This window comes from Apostichopus japonicus, chromosome 1, assembly GCF_037975245.1.
Source record: "Apostichopus japonicus isolate 1M-3 chromosome 1, ASM3797524v1, whole genome shotgun sequence".
NCBI classification, from domain to species: Eukaryota; Metazoa; Echinodermata; class Holothuroidea; order Aspidochirotida; family Stichopodidae; genus Apostichopus; species Apostichopus japonicus.
In genome coordinates, this window is record NC_092561.1 from 8,201,132 (window position 1) to 8,225,410 (window position 24,279).

General features: G+C 39.6%; 1 protein-coding gene across 1 annotated transcript; it reads right to left on the minus strand.

The window, feature by feature from the left end:
• Window positions 1-1,808: 1,808 nt before the first annotated feature.
• On the minus strand, window positions 1,809-23,544 carry LOC139966311 (RNA-binding protein 28-like). Its single transcript, XM_071969177.1, has 21 exons — window positions 23,363-23,544; window positions 20,843-20,891; window positions 19,752-20,002; window positions 18,672-18,742; window positions 17,556-17,635; window positions 16,496-16,602; window positions 16,150-16,217; window positions 15,020-15,113; window positions 13,811-13,878; window positions 13,485-13,662; window positions 12,777-12,851; window positions 10,975-11,237; window positions 9,762-9,826; window positions 8,146-8,255; window positions 7,618-7,685; window positions 6,649-6,802; window positions 5,394-5,617; window positions 4,787-4,936; window positions 3,977-4,051; window positions 3,105-3,398; window positions 1,809-2,531 (listed from the first exon to the last, which is right to left on the minus strand). Exons 1-21 carry the CDS (start codon window positions 23,481-23,483, stop codon window positions 2,397-2,399), a joined length of 2,700 nt encoding a protein of 899 aa, XP_071825278.1. The 5' UTR covers window positions 23,484-23,544; the 3' UTR covers window positions 1,809-2,396.
• Between the last annotated feature and the right edge of the window lie 735 nt (window positions 23,545-24,279).

Below are 24,279 nucleotides of genomic sequence, written 5' to 3' on the forward strand. Positions count from 1 at the left end.
AGTATAATTCCTGCACTTTTGGGAAGGATTACATTAGTCAAGAACAAGTGACAGTGATCACACGCAGGTATACCCGATAACATGCACAATGATTGTTCCTGTTTGCTGGTTATATTATATAATTATAGAGTACTGTCTATACTACAGAGCTCGGGAAGTACTATAGCAAGAAATATTTGTCGAGATAATTTTCGTGCATACGCACGTACGTACTATGTAACGTTATGTTTAACGTTAGGTTTCGGTTAGGTGATATATTGTAACGAATCGCGTAGACTATATCATGTTAATCATTAAAGTGTTAGTAAATCCCCATTGTACAAATTGGCTGATCCTTATTGAGACAATATATAATCAAACTTTACTTTGGTTATGGGCATGATTTACAGGGATGTCCTGTTTATGCTCGCCCAGCGTCATAATATTGTGAAAAGTGAAAGATAAATGAAGAGGAATTATAATAATTATAATTATAATGGATTTCGAAGATGTTCGTTTGATTCTTTAAAAAAAAAATGGATTCTTAAGAAGTAAAATGCAGGAAATTAGGAAGATTCCTTAGAAGTCGGGCATATTATTCAAGAGGGCCTAAATTATATATGGCATGTCGATGGTGACATACTCCTATTAGAGTCTATATCCATCCGCCCGATTGTTCTCCTTCAGGAAAAGTGCCAAAAAGCAGCAAGAGAACATATTTTTCGACCTGGTTTTTTGTGGCTTACATGTTAAAGAACATGAATGGAAGTACAAGTGGTGCAAAAATTGGGTCAATTGTGGCAAGTTTAGACCCCTTTAGGCCTCCCAGGAGCAACGTACGAACATTGTTTACCACAGAGTGAAAAGGTTTTTTTCAAATGATGAAAACTTCAGGCTCTGATAGCAAAAAATATGCGCTGTCATGATACAGAAAAATGATGGTGCTATGAAAGGCCAACTTGTCAGCTATCAAGTGTTGGGTAGCGTTTAGTTCTAGTGAGAACTTCTACCTAGACTTAGAGACCACATTACTTTTGTGATTTAGTGTGTAAGTCAATGGGGCTTTTAATGGGCGTATGCTATACCCGATGGCCATGACAAGTTGAATCCATAAAACGGTTTATACATCTGTGGTTGCATCGATAGATAAATACCTACATTTTACCTCATATTATCTACGCTGTTCCTGTCTGGTATCATTTGTTTCATTAGTTGTTTTGTTTCGTGTTGTTTTAGTTTCTTCTTTTGTTTCTCTCTCTCTCCTTGTATATACTCAACACTCAACACAACTCACGTAACACTCAACACAATAAGAAAGAACGAACAAAAAACAACAATGGACCCCATTATTCTTCAACTCAGTATATATTTTGTTGTCATTGTTAAAATTCACATTTACAAGAAACAGTTGGCATGATTGATTGAAGATAACAATTGCAACATTTGAGCACTCTAACAAAGTCATAATTACGGGTGAGTTGTTAAACTCGTACTAGGTAGGACCACTGAAAACCACTTACGAGGTAACAGTACAAATTAGGGCATGTTAACTGGTAGAATACTAATTAAAGCTAAAAAGAAAATTGGATTTAAAATAGAACTTCTAGAACGCCTGCAAACTTAGTGCAAGTTTTGAAGACTCGCTGCAGACTTAACTGACTCAATAACAGGTCTGCAAACTTACTTCAAGTCTGTAGACTCACGATGCAAAGTTGTTGACTTATTGCAAGTTTTGAAGACTTGCTGCAGACTTACTGACTCAATAACAGGTCTGCAAACTTACTGCAAGTCTGTAGACTCACGATGCAAAGTTGTCGACTTATTGCAAGTTTTGAAGACTCGCTGCAGATATAACTGACTCAATAACAGGTCTGCAAACTTACTGCAAGTCTGTAGACTCAGGATGCAAACCTTTCGACTTATTGCAAGTTTTGAAGACTCGCTGCAGACTTACTGACTCAATAACAGGTCTGCAAACTTACTGCAAGTCTGTAGACTCAGGATGCAAACCTGTCGACTTATTGTAAGTTTTGAAGACTCGCTGCAGATATAACTGACTCAATAACAGGTCTGCAAACTTACTGCAAGTCTGTAGACTCACGATGCAAAGTTGTCGACTTATTGCAAGTTTTGAAGACTCGCTGCAGACTTACTGACTCAATAACAGGTCTGCAAACTTACTGCTAGTCTGTAGACTCATCATGCAAACCTGTCAACTTATTGCAAGTTTTGAAGACTCACTGCAGACTTTCTGACTCAATAAACAGGTCTGCAAAGTTACTGCAAGTCTGTAGACTCACGATGTTAAGCTGTCGATTTATTGCAAGTTTTGAAGAGTCTTGTTGGTCTTTCCAGCAGCATCCCCTCCATGCTGGTTCCTCCTTGCAAATATTCTTCTGTCCCTTCTCCCTAACTCTTCATTCAAACCACTTGTTTCCAGACTGAGATGTGACCGACTGGTTGAGCTTCTGCTTATACTTAGCGACCAGAGAGTCAAATTTCCTCTCCTCTTTGATGTCCGGTTTGACCCCCCGCCTCTTCTTATTCTGTTCCTGAGATGGAAAGAAAAGTGTATGAAGCTAAATGAACAGAACTTATCGGCGAGTGTAAGTTGTAAACTGTGGTATCAATATCTCACACTTCCTTGCCCATCTCGCAATATTGCTACAAAAGGATTTATCATCTTGTAAGTATGTGCAACATGTGACCTTCCTTACTTCTCCCCTCCTCTCACCATCTGCACCGAAACCCCCCCCCCCCACCATCATCATATCTCAGGAATGTGCCCAGGATTTCCTGAGTGCCGGGTATACTGATCGCCGTCCGGGGGGAGGGGTCTAAGGGGGAGTAGGTGTCCCCCTCGTTTTTTGAAGGTGCTCAAATGCCAAATGCTGGCACTTGTGTAGCTTTTTAAGCAAATACACTAGTTTTTGCTAACAATTTACATTTTAAATTTTTTTGGGTGAAATATATTGTTAGGAATGTCGGGATTTTAGATGAAAATAGTGCTGGGCGGGATTCACAATTTTTTAAGACAGTGCTGGGCGGTAATTTTAAGAGCTGGGCGGGGCCGCCCATTGCGGGCACATCCCTGATATCTTCTCACGGTATTATTTTTCTCTCACCTGGTTGGCTCGTGGTGAAAGGAGTCCCCTTACGTTCTCCTTTACCCCCTGCGACTCCTTCCGTCCGGCTTGCTGTTTGAAGAGTTTCCTCCTCCTGGTCAATTTCTCTTTCCTCGCCTCTGCCTGCTTCTTTCCTTTGTCTCTCCATCTGAGCTTAGCGTGAGGATGCTTGTACGGTCCCGTCTTCCCACCGTCCAACATTTTGGCTCGGGGGTCATTTTCCATGTCCGTGGTCGTCTGAGGTTTCTCCTTGGGTTTGCTCGATGGGGTACGACTCCTCTCCCCTAGTTTCATCTACGTTTGCGAAACCGCACAAAAACAACAACAAAAGAATGGCCTAGAGCAGAACATCTTATGGTGACTCACAGGAAGGCTGATATGATTAATTAATATTCATATTACATAATCAATAAACAAAATAGTGCCCACAAAATAGGTACTCTCAAATTCGTACATAGAATCTTGGAATGAATATTCAAAATGTTTTGACCAGATAGTAACTATCACAATCAGCTAACATGAAGGTTGATGGGCTTAACTAAGATTTGCACTGTATAAATTTGTCTATAAAACAATAGATACACTTTCAAATAAATTAGGGTATCTCTTGCCCCCACTGGCATCCATCTCAAACCTCCGCCCTCCCTTGATATGATATACAGTCCATGATTTGACAAGTATATGAAGCAAGGAGTCCAATTATCACTTCATGCCAATTGTTCATCTCAACAGGGCACCTTTTTATACATTTGACTGTGATCAAATATGTGGCAACTGTCAGCAACAGTTTGAGCATAGTGAAGTCTATGCTTTTGTAACATTTCACTCTTTATGCAGCAATGAATTGATCAATTGATCCATCTTTCCCTCACCTTAGACTTATCCGCTTGTCTCTGCCTCTTCTCCAAGGCTTTCATGTTCTCCAATGAAAATCCAACAATTGGCCGCTGAAGAAAGGGGTAAATAAAGAATCTTTTTAAACGAGCAGAAAAACCGACCAGAATAAGAATACAGGTTAAAACAGGAATTGAAAGAAGCACCAAATGAATAGGATAGGACTGACTGACAGTGCTGATGTGAGATGTTGTCTTAACCCTCCAAATGAGCCAGTTACCTCCAACCTCCCCTATTCCGCCCCCCGCCCTCCCCAATTCAACCCAAGTAGACACTATAACAGAGACAGCAAAATTACAAGGCAGCCTTGATAACTAACTTGCTGCTCGCACTAGGCATCTGCCATTTTCAATGGCCTTGTCAAATCTTAAAGTTACGCATTTTTGTAAACTATCCTTACTGATATTCTGAGGAAATGTGATTGACCTACATAAACATATCATCCATTTCACTAGATCGTACAAATTTGTTTGTTTCAAAGACAACTGCATGATACATCTAACAGTTGACAGACAGACAAAAACACAAATATCTGTTTAAAGAGCTATTTCTTCCAAGTTGTCCACATGTTCTACCGCACAGAAATACATCCCAAGCTGTACCCTGTACGTGTTAAATTGTAAGGTCCTCTTTAAATTCTAAAAATAAAATAACAAAAAACATAAGATTGTAACAAAAGTAAAAGTGAGGGTGGGACCCTGCATGGGAAGTTGGGAAGGAACAATATATCTTGGGCCGGCCCAATACATGTGGATGACTTTCTCAACCATCCCGGATTACGTACTCACCCTGTTTTCACCAAAGTACTCTGCGTTATTGTTCACCGTCCGTAATGCCTCCAGGGCGTGTTTGTGTTCGGTGAAGGATACGAAGCCGTAACCGAGGGGTTTGCCCTTCTTATCCTCTCTTAGTTTGTCCTTGTCCCTCATCACTCTGGCCTGGGGTAGGTTAGAAGAAGAAAAAAAAAAATGTGTAAAATTGTGTAAAATAGACCTAAAAATTGGTAAAATTGTTCAATTTCTTAAAAATCATTCGAGTCATCATTCAAAAAAATGTTATGGATTTCTTCCTGCATTCATGTCACATCTTAAAACTGTAGGAAAGGCAAACATGTTTTTGATGAAGGTGTGATATGGGGGGGGGGGATGGGACGGGAAGAGGAGGATGGGATGGGGGTTGGATGGATGGACAGATGGATGGAATCATTAACATCTTTCATTTAAAAAAATACAAAAGCATAGATCAAAGTTTGCTATGAAAAGTTAGTCGACTAAATATCCTGGTAGGTATGACATCACATTTTCCATGAAGAGATAAAAATGGGATAAACGAAATAATAATAATAGGTGTTGAAAAAGGTGACAATATTTTTCCATGGGAAGACTGAACACAAACCTCGGTTATTTCCACGCCAGTCTTGGCCTGCACGGCCGATCTAAACAAGTCCTTCAGCTTGGTATCGTCGCAGGTCATCGGCAGATTATGGACCACCAGTCTGGTCTTGGAGACGAATATGTAAATGTTCTTTATCTTGGCGCGTTTTACGGCCTCGACCTTTGACCTCTTGGAGATGTCGGACCTGGACAGTCCGGCTGCTGCCTCGGTGCCGGGTCGAATAACTTAACGATGGAGAACAAAGGAAATGTGAGACGTTGTTCATCACAAAAGTAGGAAAAATAAAAAAAAATTGAGAAGATTCAGAAGGACGTACACCAGAAAAGACACACTTTAGATGTAAAGGGGCTTTCTCTGACACAAACAGAAGCCGAGCTGTAAAATTTCCTTTTGGATTTGGGCATCAACATTCGTCCCTACATCGACACCCGTTTATAAGAAACCAACTTTCACTTTTTAGTGTTCACCAGTAAATTTTGTCTGCTTTCATGTTTCTTTGTGTTTTTGTTTTCTACTGCTAAGATAATACTCATCTACAAGAGTAATATCCATTTTGATGTAGTATCCCAGATATATTTACTGCTTGTACTTATATATATATTACATATTTCTGTGTTAAATTTATTTAACACAAGCTGTAAACCTGTGTTTGTTTTTTGTTTTTTTTAAACAAATTTCACAAGTAAAATTGCTTGTTTAAATATGTTTTCATTTGTGGCCACAACATGTGAAAATATGTGGGCACACTTGCAGGTTGCTGAAACGGTGAGAAAATGTGAGTTGCTATCTGTGGTAAGCCTGGGACAATGAAACTCAATACATAGCTAACTTTTCAAACTCTTTCATCACCAAAAAGAAGACCCTGTGTCTTGAGGGACTATTATTACACCTTTTCAAACATTGAATTTCTTGTCACATACGGCCACAGATTCTTGTGTCAATGTGTGTACCGGGGTTTCCACACTATTTTCCCCGAGAAGGACTTGTGGCAATATGTGACAAAAGAGAAAACCTAGGCATAGGGTTTGTCAGTGTTTACCAAAATCATGAATTTTCACCCAAAAACCTAGGGATGTTCCTGGGAAAATCACAGGCCTTGACGCGCAAATGTTGGGCATATACTTAGGGTTTTAGTGTACAAACGCCATGCCTGCACTTGCCCTCTTTACCTATGCCAATGCCCCCCCCCCCACCCTCCGCTGTACCCCTCCCAGGTTAACCCTGAAGTTTTACACCCCTTGAATATTTAACTCACATCCCTCTCTGAGCAGATACAAGTTTCTCTTATCTTTCTCTTCCATCTTCTCCATCTTCTTCCTCTTATCCTGTAACTCAAACGCATCGCTCCTCGACAACGCCTTAGCCACGATCAATCGTCTCCCGTGGAGTTCCAGGTTGGTATTACCCTCCTGAGAAACGTTGGGAGAAAAGGAGACAGACGTCTTGCAGTTAAAAGCACAGAGGCAAAAATCTGACTTTTTAAGGAAATTTAACTGTAAATTTAAATAGGTTAAAAAGTAGACAAAGACTGTGTCTAAAAAAATACAAAAAAACCCAGACGGTCTGTGTGGCAAACAGAATTAGCGAGACAGACCGTGCCATGAACTACCAGAATTTACAAACCGAAGCAACCTTTGTTTCAAAATGAGTAATGACCCGCCCGCTGCAACATTCAATGTCATTTCGGCCAAACATCGGTATCAATAAAATAATTAAATATTCTGGTATTTGTACTGTTACCTATTAGGAAGATACAACACTTAATTGACAGAACATCACAACCAGAACAAAGAAAACTACAATAGGCATAGACACTGGCATTGGGGGTGGGGGGGAAAGAGTGGGCCCGCTGCTCCCCCTCCCCCCGCACTTTTCAAAAGATGCACTCCACGAACGTGCTAAATCATTTCGCTAGAGCCTTTGTATTAGTGAGAGTAGTGCCAAGCACTCAAAAGATCAATTTTTGGTTTCATTTTACCTCATAATTTGGTGTCATTTCTAGAAACGTCAATGAAATGATGAAATTTGTACAGTTTACAAGGGGTAGAAAATTTGAACACAGAAATTGTCAAAAGCATCTACACGACTAAAAATTCTTCTAGTGAAGACCCCGGACACCACACGCTTTCTAACCCCCCCCCCCTGTCTTTTGAGAGCTTCCTACGCCACTGGTAAGGCAGCCAGGGAGGAAAGGGGGGTCGACAAAACCAGCTGCTAAACTTACCACATCAGCAGTTTTTCGAAGACAATTATCCGAAAAATCCTTCTTGTGAAACTGTAAGAATGCCGTACCTGAAACAGATACAGTAAGATAGTTGTTGCTGTATCTGAAGTGAATATTTTCATGATGAATAGCATTTACAGATGTCAGACGTCTGTTGCGACATGAAGGCAACATTAATTAATGAGGTAGCTGCTATGCAAATTGTACTTAACGGAGAGAGTGACCATCACGGAGATGTAACCAATGGCTTTAAGTAACCAGCAAATCTGGCTACTGAATAATCCCCATATGAAACATTTCTTGACCGAACGAATAAGACGGCAATAGTTTCGCGGTAACTTAGGGACCATGACAAGATCACCATGCCGGCGGATTCCACTGGGTAAATGTCTTCCCATTATTCACCTCGTGCAGCCTTCATGCTCAGATGATCATAGAAGCTCTTGCTGATGAAATAAGGAAGCCAGCAAGCAGTGGTGATGTCAAAAAGTACAAGCATCCCTAATATTAAACTATTGCCAACTTTACCTCTTGGCTGGTCAGTGACGGGGTCCTTCACCAACGCACAGAACTTCACCGGCCCAAACTGTTTGAATAGCTTCGTTATTTCCGGAACGGTGACCTCGTAAGGTAGGTTTCTGAAACACAAACGTGACCAGAAAATGAACTGAGTGTTGGCTGCATTTGTGACATAAAAGCAAAATCTGTTTTTTAGATACGCTGCAGGTCACATGACATTGGTGGCGGAGCGTCCATACAGTCAGGGGGGGGAAGGCCCCCCCCTGACGGACTCAAATGGACTGCTGGCGCCCTTTTCAGCTTTTTTTACTTATTTGCGATTATTGACTTTTTTACAAAGATACCACAGGGATTGTGATGAAGCGCATGTACTTTCAACACCCATATAAACTTCCGAGTTGTCACAAATGGCGATGAAACCTATTTATTTTCGTTTATCTGCAAATTAGCAAGGCCCGGAAAGGGTCATTTCTGGCGATCTAGGGAGAATATTTTCTCAAAAAATTTCTGTACCCTCCGCGCCAACCTGTGGTGGCGCTATGCTTAGATAGTGCAGAAAGCGCCCCTACAGACCATTCTCGCCCCCCTGACCAATACCCCTAGCTCCGCCACTGCATAACATGACATGCTGACGTATTCTATCTGCCACACAACTATCAGCTCTTGCTTTTCACAATCATTCGGTTTTAACCTCCAACAAATGTATATATTCAAAAACGATTGTTGGCAGAGATTTTTCCATATTATTAGAGATGATCAGAAAAAATGCAAAAAAAGACACTTCAAATCATAGCACATACCATTATGAATTACAGGTTAATAGAAAATTATGATGAATATTATCACACCCCTCAGCATTCTTCTACCCTCATGAATACCCTCCATGTGTTTTAAATCTAAAAGGGTTGAGATGAGCTCTCAATAGGCTCCCGAAACAGCTGCCTGCCCATTTGCAAAATTGTTTTGTTCCAATCTTTATGTTCAATACTGGTTTATTCACAGATCACTTGAAAAGAGGTTAGTTTAGAGACCCAAGGATCAGAGAGCCTTACAGTAGCTTATTTGAGCCCCTATCTGTGTTAGATCGTGGATGAACACCGGCTTATTTCAAGCCTTCTCTTTTCGATAAGCGTTCAGAGGATAACAAGTCAGGGGTGTGAATTTTGAAAAGGTCAAGAGAATCGGGCTTTTGGCCGAATTTGGATTCTGGAACCTAAGGATTGTGAGGCGGACACTCTAACCGCTGAACCAAGCCTTTGCCTCAAAGGTGAGCCCCTGCATAAAAAGAGCCACTGCAAAAAGGCAAAACTCATCATTGGTATATATACATGCAACGAAGATAACAGTCATAAACAACTTTTGGCGTGGTGGTAACCTTGACTACCAAGTAAATTAATGATAGCAATCCATTGTAACGCTTCAATCTCACACAATCACTTCCGTACTAGTACAATATTCGTACGCAAACAGCAAAATTAGCAAAACTTGTCAAACTCTGCAACATTCCTCTTTTTTATGTATTTGAAATCAAACTAATCACAATTTTAGGAAAGAGAATAAGGTAGCAAAGAATGTTAAAACCTGACATGAAAACAATCTCCAGAAGCCATTTTAAAGGTCCTTACTTGATGAAAACTGTCCTCTCCTCTTTGATGTCTCTGGAGGTCTGTTCTTCATCGTCTTCGGGCTCCTGTTCGGTAAAAAAAAAAGATCATAAAAAAACAAAACAAATAGCAACCATATGAAGGTTCACATAATTTATGAGGTATTAAAATATTTATACATGATTTGATAAACTATGGGATTATGGGATTTATGGCATGTTATGGGATAATATTAAACATTGTGGAATTCTATCAAATATAAATGGACCACATTACTATGAAATGTGAGTGGTTTTACCTGCAATAATTCAACACAATACTATGAAACAGATCCCTGCTTTTTTTTTTCTCCTTTTTTTGGAAAGGGTTCACCTATACACATTAACCTTTCTGAACCAAAGAGGGAAAAATGCATCAATGCATCAAAAAAATAAATAAAAAAATAATGAACAAGAGAATCAAGCCAACGGGTAACATCTTTAATAGCATAATATGTGAATATTTGCTATAAATTGTTTCCCTTCATTAGTCAAAGTTGATATTTCAAGCAAATATTTTTTGGGCCTGAATTGTTTATCGGTATAGGTCTGTTGTATTAGTCTAAACTAATCCCTTTAAAGCAGCATTTTGCGTCCTTTTCTATGATTTTTCTGAACCTCACTGACTCCACAATGCCATAACGACATACATAACTAGCTTATCTATTTAAATCTTACTTCAAATGGTGGCATAAAAGTCGAAAAATTTGCAACTTACAACTTTGTTTTTCTCCAAGATATTTTCCGTTGGGATCCCAATAAACCTCGCCCATAATATGAATATTTAAACACTAAGAACGTCATTGACCAATACGTAATCAACACCATGTGTACAGTCTATATGGCAGTTGTACCAGGGAGTTCCATAACAACTCCCTGGTTGTACCAACGCAAACTCTTGAATCTATTTTTAGCAACGGCTCATAACAAAACCTGCATCTCTGATTGGTTGAATTCAAACTAGTGGGTTTGGGGGAACTGTATGCGAATAATTTTAAATGTGGAATTTGTCGTGGACACTTTTTTCATTTTCGCAAATATCCTTAATTACTCGCCAATTTAACGTTGTTGGCAGGGAAAAACTTGGCTAATATCTTAGTTTGCTGTTTTGGGATTGATATATGTAAAAAACTCGATGGACATGTCAAAAAGGTAGAAAACGGCGACCAAACGCAAAATGCTGCTTTAAACCTCACCATATCTTTATCTAATTCTTCTTCTTTCTCCTTCCCTTCCTCTTCCTCATCATCACTTTCCTCATCCTCATCACTTTCATCGTCACCAGATTCTTCATCACTATCGTCGTCATCTTTACTGACTTTCTGAGACTTTCCTGCCTCTTCCTCCTCACTGTCATCATCATCATCATCTTCGTCTTCATCATTTTCACCATCATCTTCACTTCCATCCTCCCCTTCGTCCATTTTTTCCTCTTTCGGTGTCTTATCCGCTACTTTTTCTAAAGAAATCAAAACAAAATAAAACTGTTAGCAAACTGCTTATCCACTAAAGAGCCTGTGAAATAGAATGTGTAAAAGTAAGTTGGCCTGACGTTTCGATCCTAGCAGGATCTTCTTCAGAGGCTAAATGACAAGTAACAGTAACAGAAGGGACAAAAACACGCACAGAATACAGACAGGTTAAAGAGCACGGTGAACACAATGAGATACATTTAAGGGGATTAGTAGACAAGGGATGGAGAGAAGAAAGCAACAGGGGAAGAGGAGAGGTAGGAGATAAACAGTGGAGGGACAAAGAGAGGATTAAAGGCACAGGGTAGGGCATAAACTGGAGAAGGACAAAGACAGAAAGGTGTGGAGAAAATCAAAATGACTGGGAAGTTATATTCAGAAAAGTACTGAAAACAAGTTTCAAGTTCAGCCCCCCAAAAAAGAAAGAAAAGATACACATGCACATCAAATTAAAACAACTCGTCATCTAGAAGAATAAAACATCTACTATCACACATTGTCAGTCTCCGTAAGAAATTATTAAAGAGCAAAGTAAAGCAACAACCACGACGACAAAAATCACCGGCAAAAAGTATTTAAATTAACTTGTCATCTGGCAAAAATAAAACATCTATGATCAGACAACATTGATACACTTTGGTTTCCCATGTGGACACTTGACCAAATTTCATTGCAATGGGATCCAATTAGGAACCATGAAATGTTGGAAACTAGGTGACCAAAGACAACACCCTGTTTCATTTGATACAACCATCATCACCTTGTTTCATAAATTCTAAAAACTCAACCAAATCGTTTTCTCTTTAAACTTCACGTCAACAACACCAGAGCAACCTTGGATGACATTCAACACCATTTGTCCTTAACAAATTTGCGATGCATTGTGAAACGTGTTATCCGAGGCCATACAATTGTTGTGTGTTTCATATCGAGTTTTGTGTCGCATTCGGAGAACTGACCTAATGACCTGTGTCTTTGGCTAAAAAAATCCAGCCACTTTAATTGATGAGCCTCAGATGTTTATAAAGGTCATTTCTCAAAAATTAAAGGGGGTATAGCATTGTAACATGGACTGATAACGTTTTCACATGAAAATTAAATGTTGTGCCTCAAGTCACCCATTATTTGATTTTAGAAATGCAATAATGTGTTAGCCTAGCGTGGTGGCCAATTGGCTAAGGCGACGGACTTGTGTTCCAAGGATTGCACGAAGTAATGCCCAGTGCATTACGTTGTGTCCTTGGGCAAGTTGCTTTTTCTCCATTGCCTCTCTCCACCCAGGGGTTGAATGGGTACCTGTGAGGTAGCTTGTCATTGTGTGCAGTTTATAACTGCTGCCAACCGGAAGGATTGTCTCTGGGACAGGTTATCATTGACCAGGGGTAACATATCCTCTTTAAAGCGATGAGACCTATCGCTGGTATAAAGCGCTATATAAAAAGAAAATAATATTATTATTATTAATACTGTATTAACCATTGATAAATTTGTTTTCCATTTTATAATACTCTTTTTTTGCTATTTACCTTGACTGGTTACATTCTGTTTGGCCTTCCGATATTCGTTACTTGGAAGGGCAAAATCTACTGCGATTGGCCGTCCTGATGGAAAGATGGAAAGAGGACGGTAGTCATGTGATATACGTCACCCAATCAATTTCGAGATGATCACTGCATCATTTAAAGTGTAATCGAGTGCTCACATGAATCAAAACAGTAGCATTACGTAGAATAAGGGGTATAAGAAGAATACAATATCAGTAACCATCTTTACATAAGAAATAAATGGCTAGAAAAAAACTGTACGATTGTATCAAGCAAGAAAGGTTCATTTCCATCGAATAGAATATGTCGTTTGGTCAGTATTAAGAGCAACGTTCATATCATTCGACCAATCAGAGAACAGTGTTTTGATGATCTCACAAAATTGATGAATGGTCACGAGTTATTGACTATTTTGTAGTAGGTTTCGAACAATGAGGTGTTGTATTTTGGATGACATCATAATATCTAATAATTGTTGAATTCTTGAAGGTAATCAACCATTTATCCTCACCCTCCGATTTCCCATGGACATATCCATAGACACATTAATGGACTGGAATAATCTCAGGGTCAAACCCTCCTCCCCCCCCCCCCAAACTACCTTTACAAAGGTCGAGCAATTTGTAACGCCCTACGATTCCATGGCAGTTCCATAACCCTTCTAAAATGCAAACCGATTTTATATCTTACCATGAAACTGTTGGGTGTTCATCTCCTCCATCACCTTTTTCGCGACATCTCTGTTCTCGAAGTGGAGGAATGCAAATCCTTTATTCCTGGTACTTTTCCCGGCTTGAGTCATTGGCATCTTTATTTCTAAAACTTTGCCAAATTTGGTAAATCCTTCCTCGAGTTCCTTGGTTGTGGTCTGTTGGGATGGGATGAAAATTTGTCTGTTATATCCGTACCTCTACCCGAAGTTGGGAGACACGTTTTTCAAACTCCAAAATTGAAATGCAAATTTCTTTCTCAAAATCAACATTAAACATTAAATGAGCAAGCTACAACAAACTTACTGCATAGGAGAGGTTTCTGACAACAATCCGACCCTCTGGATCCCATTCGGACCTGGCCTTCTTTTCTTCTGAGGAGAGGTAATAAATGCTAATTATTACAAAGAATTATATATGTGCCTATATCTTATGTACCGTTGATTCTAATTAATTTTGCAATCAACTTTGACCCTGCAATTAGACTTATTTTGAATTTACCTGCAATCATTAGTCAATTTTCACTTTGCGTAAAAATGTCAACAATTGATATTTGCATCATGAGGCCAAAAAAGTAAACAATTTTGAATGTTTTTTCTGATATAGATAGAGAAGAAAAACCCTGTTAGGATCAATACATCAAGGCCATCTAAATTTGGATATATTTTCAAATTTGCTTGATAAAATTGCAGCATGTGAGTAATACAAAAAATCGCAACATTTATCTGTGCAACGAGAATCTCTTTTGTCAATTGGATCCACAAATTGTTTTTCATCGACTTTGCTAGACAGTTCACCAAAGGGCTTTCAATTTGGTGAAATTATCTAGAAGGGTATCTGAACAGTTTAAAAAAACAATTGTAACCTTAGTTCACTTTGTGGGTTTGGCAACGTCCCTGACCATCACCTACAAGGCATTCACCTTCTCTCCTTCCCGACAGGCGCATAGCCAGGAATTTGCCAAGGGAGGGTCGAAAATGTCGGCAAACTATCAGAGCCGTATATATGGCTCTGCAAACTATCTAAGCGTAGCGCCACCATGGTTGGCACGAAGCGCACAAGAAAATTTTGGCTTCCCATGCCTTTTAAGTTGTATCTTAGCATTTTCTCTTTTGAAATTACTAGCGATATCATGAAAAAAAATTTAAATATGCTCAAGGGGGGGGGGCGGCTGCCCCCTTCGCCCCCCCTCCCTTGGCTACGCGCCTGCTCCCCGATGTATAAACACAAATACTTAGCACAGTTACACAATTGTATTGTCAAGGAAGGTCATTATATTTATGTTATACGAAACAATAAATCCATTTTTCTTTCAATGATAACTCGGGATCAACTTTAGAAGTGAAACGACGCGCTAAGCCTTAAAGCTGTCTGATCTCAATTTCTTGGTTTCCGCTGAATGCAAGTTCCCTCAAAGGTCTCTGTATTGGTACACTTTTTTCCCTTAAACTGACTCTGAAATGATCTCCTTTCGGTTAATATTCCAGACGATATTAAGGTTCTAAATTTACACACCTTCCGTCTCAGGTTGATGAGATTGATTCAGTCTCTGAGGTGGCACCGCCCTCGATATTTCCAAATTCTGTCCATTCATGATCAACGGACTATCCTGTGGTTGGATAGATAAAAGAAATTGAGAAGATGTAGACTTTTGGGAGGATAAAGAGTTAAAAGATTAGCGCAACATCTTGGTGAGGTCAAAGGAAAGAACTACAAGCACGAAAGACATACATTTCATAAAGGCAAGAGTTTGACTTCAAATAAGTTAATAGCACAAGATATTAGAACATGTCAACGCAATCAGGTACGGCTCCAAGCTGACAAGATCCTCCAAACCTTCACTTTGGCCAGTGGGGAATCTTCCCCTGGAAGGCCAGAAGTGTCTCTGTCATATAGGAGTGTATTGCTTAAGGTTTAGTCAAGTATATTTCAGTAGCTCCTTGGTCGGTACTACCTGATACTACTTGGGATGATCAACATCCTCCTGTTATCTCGCTCACTAGCAATGCTTGAGGGCGTTTTTAAAGATAAACAACCGTGTAAGCCGGTTACTGCAAGACACTTATGGTCATAGTCTCATAGACTGGTGTGATTGTTATTAAGACATAGCACTAGAGCTGGGTTTCCCTTTTTCCCCCCCACGAACCCCCTGTGGATGTCCAAGAACACCCAACTTTTCGAGACACGATCTGAGTCATTAATATATTATAATGCCCATAACAGTGCTTCGTAAAAGATCAATTTCATAGTGTAATATTGTAATGAAAAAAAACAAGAGATGAACAAATATTGATTTGGAAACTTCAAGATCAGATCACGAATTGTATCACGCATCGATCACCCATCACACACGATGAGACGGATGCTCCTGTTTTTCCTCCACGAGGCGTTTGATCCTCGGAGCTGTCTTGGAGAGGGCCACCCTCATGTCGGGGCCGATATCAAGGTGTGCCCGCAGCTTTGTTTTCATGACCACCAACTTTGGTGATATCATATTTTAGTTCAACAAAAGGTACTCTAGTTTTGACTTTCAGAGACATCTCCCGCACCCCCTGGGATGGACTCACGCACCCCCTGGGGGTTCATGCACCCCAGTTAGGGAACCCCTTCACTAGAGGCTGAGGGGCATCTATTTCCATCCTTACCTCTTGATTGCCCATCTTGAGGCACTCTTCCGCTGCTGCTTTGGTCTCGAAAGAGAGAAACGTTTTACCTGTCGAAAAAACGACGAGACAGATATATATGTGAATTACGTAGTATCGGGCATATACTGTGCAGTGACACACTGGCGGTAAGAGTGAACAGATTTTGGTATTGAATGGATATCAAAACTGTTCCAACATTAAAAGAGAAGTTGCTTCATAGGTTGAGGTGTTGTACAAACTCTCTGTTTGGGCAACACCATGAAATGTAGCCTTCAAATATAAGTTCCTTCTTGGCGTTCCATTTTGTCTTCCCTAAAACTTTGAAAAGAAACGGAAATAATCTTACCGACAAAGCCTCCTTTTTTGTCGCGAATCATCTTGCAATTCGCCACTCCACCGAACTGCTCAAAGAATTTGTTAATGCCGTCCCTCCGGAGTCGCAGCGGAATATTTCTGCGGGAGATGAATATGATTTACATTTGTAACACCTGTCGAGTTACATCACACGTTCACAACGCTTACATATTGATTTTGATCGTGCTTCGATAAGTGTTCAAACGATTACGCTTTAACAGAAAATACCGATTACCGATTATTTTTTTCATAATCGGGCCGATTCCGATTATTTGAAAAAGAGAAAATATCCCGTTTATACGAAATCGGCAATAAAGTATGTGATAGAAACAATTATTGTTTAGATTTTCCTCTGTTTCCTTTTGCTTACATTGTAATAGAAGGCTCTTAGGTATCCTTTTGTATGTACCAAATCACCTCTGGAGTTTTGCGGAAAGAAAAACAAGTTTTTTTTTTACAAATTTCCAAAGTACGAAAATATGACATCCTACCTATTAAGCACTGTGCTAAGCGAATGGCCTAACCACGTCGACGTGTATGTCACCTGTTAATGGCTTGAACTGGGCTAAGAATAGTTACTCAATATATCCAACTCAAAAGGTATCTCAGACAAACCATCCATCTTCAATCTCTACCAAAGTGTAAATTTTAGTTACATATTTCTTACATGTATTCTGACATATTGTACTTATTTTCAGTATAATTCCTTTTATGAACAAATAGAAATGTTACGAACTTGGAAGTTACCTATTTAACTCCATTAAAGTTCAATTAGAAAATGTAAGCTTAGGCCAATCAAACTGAACAGCAAATGGTACCATCGTAACTTGTTTATAATTACTGTAGAATGTTACCAGATTTACCAGATGGCTTCACATGTAAACACTACTAGATATCTCAATCAAACAGACTGTTATTAAGTGATTTGTATCAATTATTCAGAACTATGACTTAAAGCAAGACACATTTTCATTATGCCAATATATATGATGCAGTACTGATGATGGATAAAGAATTCACTCTCTCCATCACAATTATGAACGACCCCTTACCTTATTTCTAATGTCGCTCCCTCTTCGATTTCTTTTCTTGCTTTCTTGGGCGGCGAGCCATTACTTTGCTTCAAATTACTCTAGAGATAAAACCAACAGAAAAACAAAAGAGTTTTATTCAAGGACGAATAGACTGGAGGGTGAGCGGCGGATGGGGGAGGGAGAAGGGTTACCCACTAGGTGCATTCCTGCTCCAATGCCTACTGTGTGCCCTGAAGTCTCACAGAAAGGTTAAACTTGAAAGTTTACAGTATTTTATCAAAGGAAATTGCATTCTCAAGTAAATAAGTAGAACTCTTGCCTTCGAGGCACTTCAGTGCGCCACATCAATGTACTCTGGGGGACTTCTCATAGGGTGCTTCCACAAACCAACGCACCCCACTGTATTTACAAGTTACCTCACAGGTCCCCATTTATACATCTGCAGGGATGTGCCCAGGATTTCCTGAGTGCCGGGTATACTGATCGCCGTCCTGGGGGAGGGGTCTAAGGGGGAGTGGTGTCCGATTTTTGAAGGTGGTCAGATGCCAAATGCTGGCACTTGTGTAGCTTTTTAAGCACATACTACTAGTTTTGCTAACAATTTACATTTTTTAATTTTTTTTAGTGAAATATATTATGTATCTGGTGAAAGTTATTAGTTTGTTTCAAAGAGAGTTTACAAGGGACCGATTGAGAGCCGTGAGTAATGTTTCTCGCGTGCGTAACTGATGCATTATTAGTCTGTATGATTTTGGCAACGGCTAGGCCCTATTTATGTTGAAAATATTGTTAGGAATGTCAGGATTCAAGATGAAAATAGTGCTGGGCGGGATTCACAATTTTTATAAGACCGTGCTGGGCGGTAATTTTTAGTGCTGGGCGCGCCACCCAGCGTGGGCACATCCCTGCATCTGGGTGAGAGAGGCAATGAAGATCGCCCAAGGACAAAAAATGATCTAATCAGGACTCAAACCTTTAATATCCTTAGATGGCAAGTTCAGTGCCTTTTCCATTTGACAAAATCTTGCTCTTTGAGGTGCAACATCATGTAGTCACCCCAACCCATAAATGCCATACTGCATAAATTTGCAAACTAATTAATACTAAATTTATATTTTAGTCCAACGACTTTACCTTATCCTTGTGTGTTCTTTTCTTTCCTCTCTCGGTCGTCTTTTGTTTTTCTTCTTTTTCTTCTTCTTCATCTACGAGAACAAATATTAAAACAATCGTCAGCTGCCGTTTTAAGTGACGACGATTGAGTTTTCCTATTATCCAATCATATTTGTAGCATATTTTTGAAGTGATTTAAGGGTCGTGCATATTCTTTCGGTCAAAATGTGCACTTGTTGACTTGTCAAGTGAATACTATAAAATTTATGAATTTTTAACCATTTAAATGTCTGGACAATAGGCAGACAAATTTGCAGTGCATACAACTTAAACGTCAATAGCTCAGAGAGGAGAGAGAGAGAGAGAGAGAGAGCGAGGGCGGAGGGGGGAGGGGGGAGGGGGTGAACTGGTATAAAATGATCAACTGTAGTAATCCTTTGAGTGAACCTGACAAGTTTCACAAAAACTGCTGATCAAATGCAAGCAGATCCTTGAAACAAACTAAAAAACAATTCAAATTTTTTTAAACATTTCTTCTGTTTGATATAGCAGAGGAATAAATCATTTACTAATAGGCAAAACTAAAAAGAAAAGCACAAACCTTGGAAAAAAGCAACCCACACCATCCTTCATTCATACTCGACGTGAGATATTAGATTATCACGTTCGCACATGGATTAAACTAGTAATCCGTACACAAAAAGAAATTGGGAGTTCCCCACTATTCCATGATATTGGAATAGGGCAACCCCTTCAAGTTCAAAAGTTCACAATGAAAAGTTTTTAACTACCAACAAGTCACCACGTGTTTGGAACTTCAGACAATAAGAATGTAACATAGGGGCTATGTAAATACGGGATTATAAACTAGAATAGTACAGATTTATTCATACGTTGGTAGTTTCAGTATAAGTTTGTAGTAAGTTTAAGAAACACATTAATTGCTACAAACAATGATAGCTCAGCAACTTATAACCTGCATGGTCTCCCATGTGAAACTAAAAGTAATTTCTGTCCCTTTCTGCAAAGATTAACACAGGCAAAGCTCACCCCCCCCTCCTCCTGCCCTTCACGCACCCACATCTTGCCTTTTACTCATACCTTCTTTATCTTCTCCCTCGCCGCTGCTTGCATCTTCCTTTTCATCTGTTTTCTCGGTATCTTTGTCCTCTGAATCCCTCTCTTCTTGTTCATCCTTCATCGCTTTGTTTGCTTTCTTAGGAGTGTTCTTTCTAGGGGTAAAGTTCTTCTTAGCCCTAGTAGGGCCTTCTTCCTTCTTGTTAGCTGGGAAGATGTGCAATTTCCTCTTTTCCATCCATATGTCCTTGCCAAGTACTTTCTTGGTATCATCCCTTTTGAAACAATCAAGATACTGTAAAGCTTAGAGGGTTCACAATACAATAATAAAAAAATTCATATTTGTCTATTATGAGATACTGAGAGTCGAACCAAACGTTGAAGAGGCAACGCTTCTGTGTCTGACCAGTGGTTGTTATGGAAACAACTCCCTGGTCCGTGACACGAAATCGTCAGAAAACTTATCAGAAATGCATATAGAACATCTTCTCACCGGTCACTGGAAATTCAAACTTAAGTGAAACGCCAAATATTACTTCAACAGAGGTCTAAGACAATGGGCACTTGAATGTATTTGCTTATAGATGATTCCGGAGCTCAAAGGTTACAACAACACCAGTGTTCACTAGTACAAATAACACTTTTAGCACAATTATCAACATTTGGGATAAAGAATTCTGGTATTCGGTTAAAAGGTTATTTGAGATAAATTAATAAATTTGTTAAAATGTTGAAAATAACAAAGAATAGTAATCATGTAAAATCATCTCTTTTTTGGGGGAGATCCTGCATGTATTTATATGCATGTTGTCTTTCCCAAAGTTATTTATCTTAAAAGATGAATTATTCTTTTCTCTTGTAACACACATCCTAAGCAAAGGACTCAAGGACAACAACATCTTGCTATGCTTTTACCATTAATCATAAATCTTCTAACTAGTACTATTTACATGTGGACCATACCGAAGCAGTTTACTTGTAGAGCAATGCCCTGTGCCAATACCTTCTACTGAATATATTTAGGTTGAAGGACATTAAATTTTGCTTGGTGGACTAACTAGTTGTACAGTGAAAGAAAAGTCCAGTTTGTGAAATTGCAAACACGATTCACTTACTTCGAGGCAAAAGTAACAAAGCCGAACCCCTTGCAGCGATCAGCGTTCTCTGGAAATTAGAAATTCAAGCAAGACTTAATTAAAAGAAACATTGCAAATGGAACATTGAAAATTAGTGAATTAAAAACACAAGTCAACTTATATTTTGAAACAAATATAATCTCATCATTAGGACAAACTAACAAAGTAGAGAGTACTTTGTCTCGAGTCCAATGCTTGAACCAGCACACCCATACTGATGTCTGGTGGAATGATTGCATTTCACCAAAATAGCCTCTAGACCTGGGGTGGGCAACCTACGGCCCGTGTGCCACATGCGACCCGCCAGTGATTTTTTTGCAGCCCGTGAGATGTCTCATGAAGAAGGAAAAAAAAAACAATCTATTTGACAGCATTACAAAAAATGAGCTAGCTGCTTGGAATTTATCGACACTAATCATGCTGTCCGGTAGGACTAGTATTATCCCCATTAATTATCAACTGTACTGTATTGACATGATGTTTTTGTGATTACAGATTAAGGACACACACCTATTGCTTGAAAGTCCTCGGAATCAAAGGTTTGATATCAACAGCAGGTCATTCAAAAGGTTGCCCACCCCTGCTCTAGACCAATACACTCTGCACACTACAGTACACACATGCTTGTGTTTCATTCAGACCGAGGACCCCATTGTATTTTCCATTGTTCAAATCCACGTACCCTAACTTTAACAATACCCCATACAATAGAATTCTTCCGAGGACGTGGTGATTCTTTAGAAATCACAACCGAGGACCTGAAATTCTTTTGTTCAAGTCCTCGGTCAGATAGCAAAACAAACGCACATAATTTTGCCAGTATTCCAGTTAAGAGTAATTTTTAAGCTTGTATTGTCCCTTTCAAAAGTGTTGCTGTTTTTCAGGGTATTGCTACCTTCCTTCCTCCCTACCTCTTTAAAGAAATGCCACACAGACTCTGGACACATGCAGACCAGAAGGCATCATCACTCACTCCCTCCATCTAATGACAGTAGTCTCGATCAGTATTGTAATTACCCCAAATATTCGTCAGAGCATTATACCAGAGTGCAGAAAATGCTATTTTGGTGACAACCCTCCCATCTCACCCCTCCCCTAGTAATAGTACTATAGGTACCAACAACCTAATACACATTAGCCTACATTTTGTTAGACTAACTACTTTGTTGATAAGGTGAATAACCACAGTTCACAACAGTCCAGTAATGGGAACTGACCCTACTAAATTTGAGTTGCCATGCGTACTATTAAGTGCACACAACAAGTTAAATGAATCTGGAGAAACTATCACACATTAAATACACGCGTACGCGCGTACCATGTATGGAGGGTCATGTGATGTGTTCCAGGGTGGTACTAATCTACTACTCTCCCTGTTACGCATGATGATTTCACACAACTAGTACGTAAATGTGTTTGCGTGCTTAGAGCAGCAGACGACACCCGTTACCTAGCAATAACCATGCCTGTAGCCTAACGTGATAGCTATATTCCCGTCGAGCAGCATATAGGCTCTGTTCCATGGAGAATTCCGTGGTTGCACTGAACTAAACATTTCCCCACATTTCCCATTTTTACATTCACTTACAGCAAGTAGTAATAACGTTAGGCCATATGAGACAAAGCTTGCCCCTGGAGCTGTATTAATAAGTAAGATCTATTATGTAGAAAGCCTGCCTTCATTCAAGAGAATAAGGTTGAACGTTAGCATATTAGCACTATTTCGTAGGCCTGAAGTACCAGTACCTCCTTATGCCGTTAGTTCCCATGTCCGATCCGTCTTCGTTCAAATCTTTTACGAAGTCACTAACACTATTCTCGAACTGCTACAGAGAAATATCAGTTTGGTACCACCCTGGAACACATCACATGACCCTCCATACATGGTGCGCGCGCACCCAATTGACATGAATCCTCCAGATTCATTTACCTCAATGAGTGCACATCTCCTGACCATAATGTAGTCTGCACGTGCAGTTATGGTAACAGAGTAAGAATTTTACCTGTAAGTAACATTTATGTTTGGCCTGTTTCTGACCATTTGGTCTAACGTTAGGCCTAGCCTGACTAAGTTACACATTGCTTTGTTGAACATAGCCTTTGCCAGTGGCAGAACTATTAGTACTTGTACTACTAGGGTAGGCCTAGCCTTCAATTTTTACAAATTACAATTTTACAAAGTACAACTACAAAGTCTGCATCTCTTTTCCTGCTGCCAGGTGAATAAGGAATGGCTACTGTTATTCAACCGCAGCCGGGAAAATTGCACGGGCACTAATGCGTATTCGTCCAGCAGTCGGTTCAGTAACATTTTCCTTCAATTATTTGCCCCTCTGCCATACGAATATGCACGACAAACAGTTACCGACTAGGTAAACAGGTTTTCGCTTAACTACTAACTAAACTGAATGCAGCATTGGCTTAGCCTAGGCCAGTGTGTGATCACACACGTTAAGCCAATATGAACAACAAACTAGCTACAAATGAAACAATATTTACCGTCCTTTACAACAAAACATTGTTTCACTGGTCCATGACTGCCGAATAATTCACTGAGCTGGTCGTTTGTGCAAGAAAATGGCAAGTTACGGACGAAAACTTTATTCGGTACTATAGCCATCTTGAACCACTAACACTGTAACAGTGGGAATCGTGGTGCACACGCATGCTGTAGTGTACGAGCAGTTGCTACACATAGAGCCATGTGTGATCGTTGTAAATTCAATAATAAAATTAAGAACTAAAGTTTTAAATTTTTATTTTATAAAATGTCCAGGCAATGCAATTAATATAAATTGCTCCCATATATTAATTTACAATCAGTACTTTAGATCGACTGATAATCTACCGTTTTGTCGCTGAAATATATTTTTAGATTATCTGTACTTTTCATTTATTGCGCAATATGCCTGCACCATAGAAATTGAACTAGGGGCCTGTTCAGAGGTTTTACGACAGCCAAATGCGCCATACAGGTCAAAGGTAATATGGGGTGCTGCTCAGAGAATGTACGGCTCTGATGCTGATCTAAGCGTACGATTACGTCATTATCGCTGTTTCTGAGTTAACTTTCCTTGAAACGACTTAAGTATGTAAAATTTCCACATTCGAAGCAGCCGATATTTGTCAGCTCTTCCAATGAACAGTCAAGTTACTGCATATTAAAAAACTTGGTGACACTAGTGTTCAGTGGCGTAGAAAGGTACTTTTGAGTGGGGGGGGGGGGGGCTGAAGACTGATGGCCTGCCTGGGGGAGGGGTCTAAGGGGAGGAGGTGTCCCCCTCTCCTTTGGAATTGTTTTGCATTTCCAGGTGGCCTCAGATGCAATTTGGTGCAATATAGCACACTTCAACACCCACTCCATTTTGTAAAGAATTTTGCATTTTCACCTGGCCTTAGATGCAATTTGGTGCTTC

What these genes read in the sequence shown, in the direction of transcription:
- LOC139966311 (XM_071969177.1), bottom strand. Translation starts at nt 23,483, where the DNA reads ATGGCTATAGTACCGAATAAAGTTTTCGTCCGTAACTTGCCATTTTCT. An exon ending in TCAAGATGGGCAATCAAGAG is followed by an intron (nt 15,114 to 16,149) that starts GTAAGGATGGAA and finishes ATCCAACCACAG; the next exon opens with GATAGTCCGTTGATCATGAA. An exon ending in CGTCACTGACCAGCCAAGAG is followed by an intron (nt 7,686 to 8,145) that starts GTAAAGTTGGCA and finishes TATCTGTTTCAG; the next exon opens with GTACGGCATTCTTACAGTTT.